This window comes from Procambarus clarkii, chromosome 47 (assembly GCF_040958095.1).
Source record: "Procambarus clarkii isolate CNS0578487 chromosome 47, FALCON_Pclarkii_2.0, whole genome shotgun sequence".
Classification (NCBI taxonomy): domain Eukaryota; kingdom Metazoa; phylum Arthropoda; class Malacostraca; order Decapoda; family Cambaridae; genus Procambarus; species Procambarus clarkii.
The window spans coordinates 13,539,942-13,542,820 of record NC_091196.1 but is presented as its reverse complement, the minus strand read 5'-3'; the positions used below and the strand labels follow the sequence as shown (position 1 = coordinate 13,542,820).

General features: G+C 58.1%; 1 protein-coding gene across 1 annotated transcript; it reads left to right on the top strand.

The window, feature by feature from the left end:
* Window positions 1-1,096: 1,096 nt before the first annotated feature.
* LOC138350812 (PE-PGRS family protein PE_PGRS16-like) lies at window positions 1,097-1,573 on the top strand. The gene has a single exon (XM_069302249.1). It carries the CDS (start codon window positions 1,097-1,099, stop codon window positions 1,571-1,573), a length of 477 nt encoding a protein of 158 aa, XP_069158350.1.
* The last annotated feature ends 1,306 nt before the right edge of the window (window positions 1,574-2,879 follow it).

Sequence of the window (2,879 nt, the reverse complement as noted above, 5' to 3'; positions counted from 1 at the left end):
GTGATGGGGGTCGAGGGAGTGATGGGGGTCGAGGGAGTGATGGGGGTCGAGGGAATGATGGGGGTCGAGGGGTGATGGGGATCGAGGGGTGATGGGGGTCGAAGGGGTGATGGGGGGGTCGAGGGGTGATGGAGGTCGAAGGGGTAATGGGGGTCGAGGGAGTGATGGGGGTCGAGGGGTGATGGGGGTCGAGGGAGTGATGGGGGTCGTGGGAGTAATGGGGGTCGAGGGGTGATGGGGGTTGAGGAAGTGATAGGGGTCGAGGGGGTGATGGGGGTCGAGGGAGTGATAGGGGTCGAGGGAGTGATGGGGGTCGGGGGAATGATGGGGGACGATGGAGTGATGGGGGTCGAGGGGTGATGGGGGTCGAGGGGGTGATGGGGGTCGAGGGAGTGATGGGGGTCGAGGGAGTGATGGGGGTCGAGGGAATGATGGGGGGTCGAGGGAGTGATAGGGGTCGAAGGGTGATGGGGGTCGAGGGGGTGATGGGGGTCGAGGGAGTGATGGGGGTCGAAGGGTGATTGGGGTCGAGGGAGTGATGGGGGTCGAGGGAGTGATGGGGGTCGAGGGAGTGGTGGGGGTCGAGGGAATGATGGGGGTCGAGGGGTGATGGGGGTCGAGGGAGTGGTGGGGGTCGAGGGGCGATGGGGGTCGAGGGGTGATTTGGGTCGAGGGAGTGATGGGGGTCGAGGGAGTGATGGGGTCGAGGGGTGATGGGGGTCGAGGGGTGATTGGGGTCGAGGGAGTGATGGGGTCGAGGGAGTGATGGGGGTCGAGGGAATGATGGGGTCGAGGGGTGATAGGGGTCGAGGGAGTGGTGGGGGTCGAGGGGCGATGGGGGTCGAGGGGTGATGGGGGTCGAGGGAGTGATGGGGTTCGAGGGAGTGATGGGGGTCGAGGGGCGATGGGGGTCGAGGGATGATTTGGGTCGAGGGAGTGAAGGGGGTCGAGGGAGTGATGGGGGTCGAGGGGTGATGGGGGTCGAGGGATTGATGGGGATCGAGGGAATGATGGGGGTCGAGGGAGTGATGGGGGTCGAGGGGTGATGGGGGTCGAGGGGTGATGGGGGTCGAGGGGTGATGGGGTCGAGGGGATGATGGGGGTCGAGGGGGTTGATGGGGGTCGAGGGGGTGATGGGGGTCGAGGGAGTGATGGGGGTCGAGGGGGTGATGGGGGTCGAGGGAGTGATGGGGGTCGAGGGGGTGATGGGGGTCGAGGGGGTGATGGGGGTCGAGGGAGTGATGGTGGTCGAGGGGGTGATGGGGGTCGAGGGGGTGATGGGGGTCGAGGGGGTGATGGGGGTCGAGGGAGTGATGGGGGTCGAGGGGGTGATGGGGGTCGAGGGAATGATGGCGGTCGAGGGAGTGATGGGGGTCGAGGGAATGATGGGGGTCGAGGGAGTGATGGGGGTCGAGGGAGTGATGGGGGTCGAGGGGGTGATGGGGGTCGAGGGAGTGATGGGGGTCGAGGGGGTGATGGGGGTCGAGGGAATGATGGGGGTCGAGGGAGTGATGGGGGTCGAGGGAGTGATTGGGGGTCGAGGGGTGATGGGGGTCGAGGGACTCAACAATAAGTCAAAGGAAACCAACACATGCAAAACACGTGCCTGGCGGGAGTGACAACAACACCTGCCCCATTCCTCACACACTCACCCATGAATTATTCATCTACCCAAAAGAGTAAATTTAACTGCATATATTTGGTCTCTGAAACTAACTCAAAGCATTCGGAAATATTTACTGAATTTTACAGGATATATATTTAATACACATCGTGATAATTGTTGTTAATCTGATCGTGTATTGTGGGGGGGGGGGGTGGATAGAGGGGGGAGGGGGAGGGAGAGGGGTGTGGTGGGGGTGTTCGAGGGTGGTGGGGGGGGGGGTAGGTGTGTGTGTCCAGCGTGGCCATCTGTCAGTGTGGCCGCATGTAACAGTTACTATTGGCCACACATCTCGGAGTTGGAAGTTGGGCCAAATGGTTGTGCTGAGAGACACCAATTGGCAGTGTGGCCTCGTGGACTAACTAGCAGGTAATGTGGCCAAGTTGACCGACAGGTAATGTGGCCAAGTTGACCGACAGGTAATGTGGCCAAGTTGACCGACAGGTAATGTGACCAAGTTGACCGACAGGTAATGTGGCCAAGTTGACCAACAGGTAATGTGGCCAAGTTGACCAACAGGTAATACGGTCAGGTGGACCAACAGTCAACGTGGCCACCCTTGCCGCGGGCCACGACCAACGGGCGGCCCAAAAACCCAAGAGTTATGTTATGGCCTTTTAAGCTACACCTAATTTTCCTCTTGACTTATGGACCGGCAGCCACGAGGTTCACCCAATATAAAGCTGTATTGTGAACTATATTACTTTTTGTTATATATATATATATAAGGCAAAAAATTTATATGTTACATATACATGGAGAGAGAGAGAGAGAGAGAGAGAGAGAGAGAGAGAGAGAGAGAGAGAGAGAGAGAGAGAGAGAGAGAGAGAGAGAGAGAGAGAGAGAGAGAGAGAGAGACAGACAGACAGACAGACAGACAGACAGACAGACAGACAGACAGACAGACAGACAGACAGACAGACAGACAGACAGACAGAGACTGAAACAGACAGACAGGCAGACAGACTGATAGACTGACAGATAGACAGACAGTCAGAGAGAGAGAGAGCTAGAGAGAGAGAGAGAGAGAGAGAGAGAGAGAGAGAGAGAGAGAGAGAGAGAGAGAGAGAGAGAGAGAGAGAGAGAGAGAGAGAGAGAGAGAGAGAGAGAGAGAGAGAGAGAGAGAGAGAGAGAGAGAGAGAGAGAGAGAGAGAGAGAGAGAGAGAGAGAGAGAGAGACAGAGAGAGACAGAGAGAGAGAAAGGAGACAGAGAAAC

Excerpts from the sequence above, each read along its gene's own strand:
- LOC138350812 (XM_069302249.1), top strand. The coding sequence starts at position 1,097 with ATGGGGGTCGAGGGGGTTGATGGGGGTCGAGGGGGTGATGGGGGTCGA.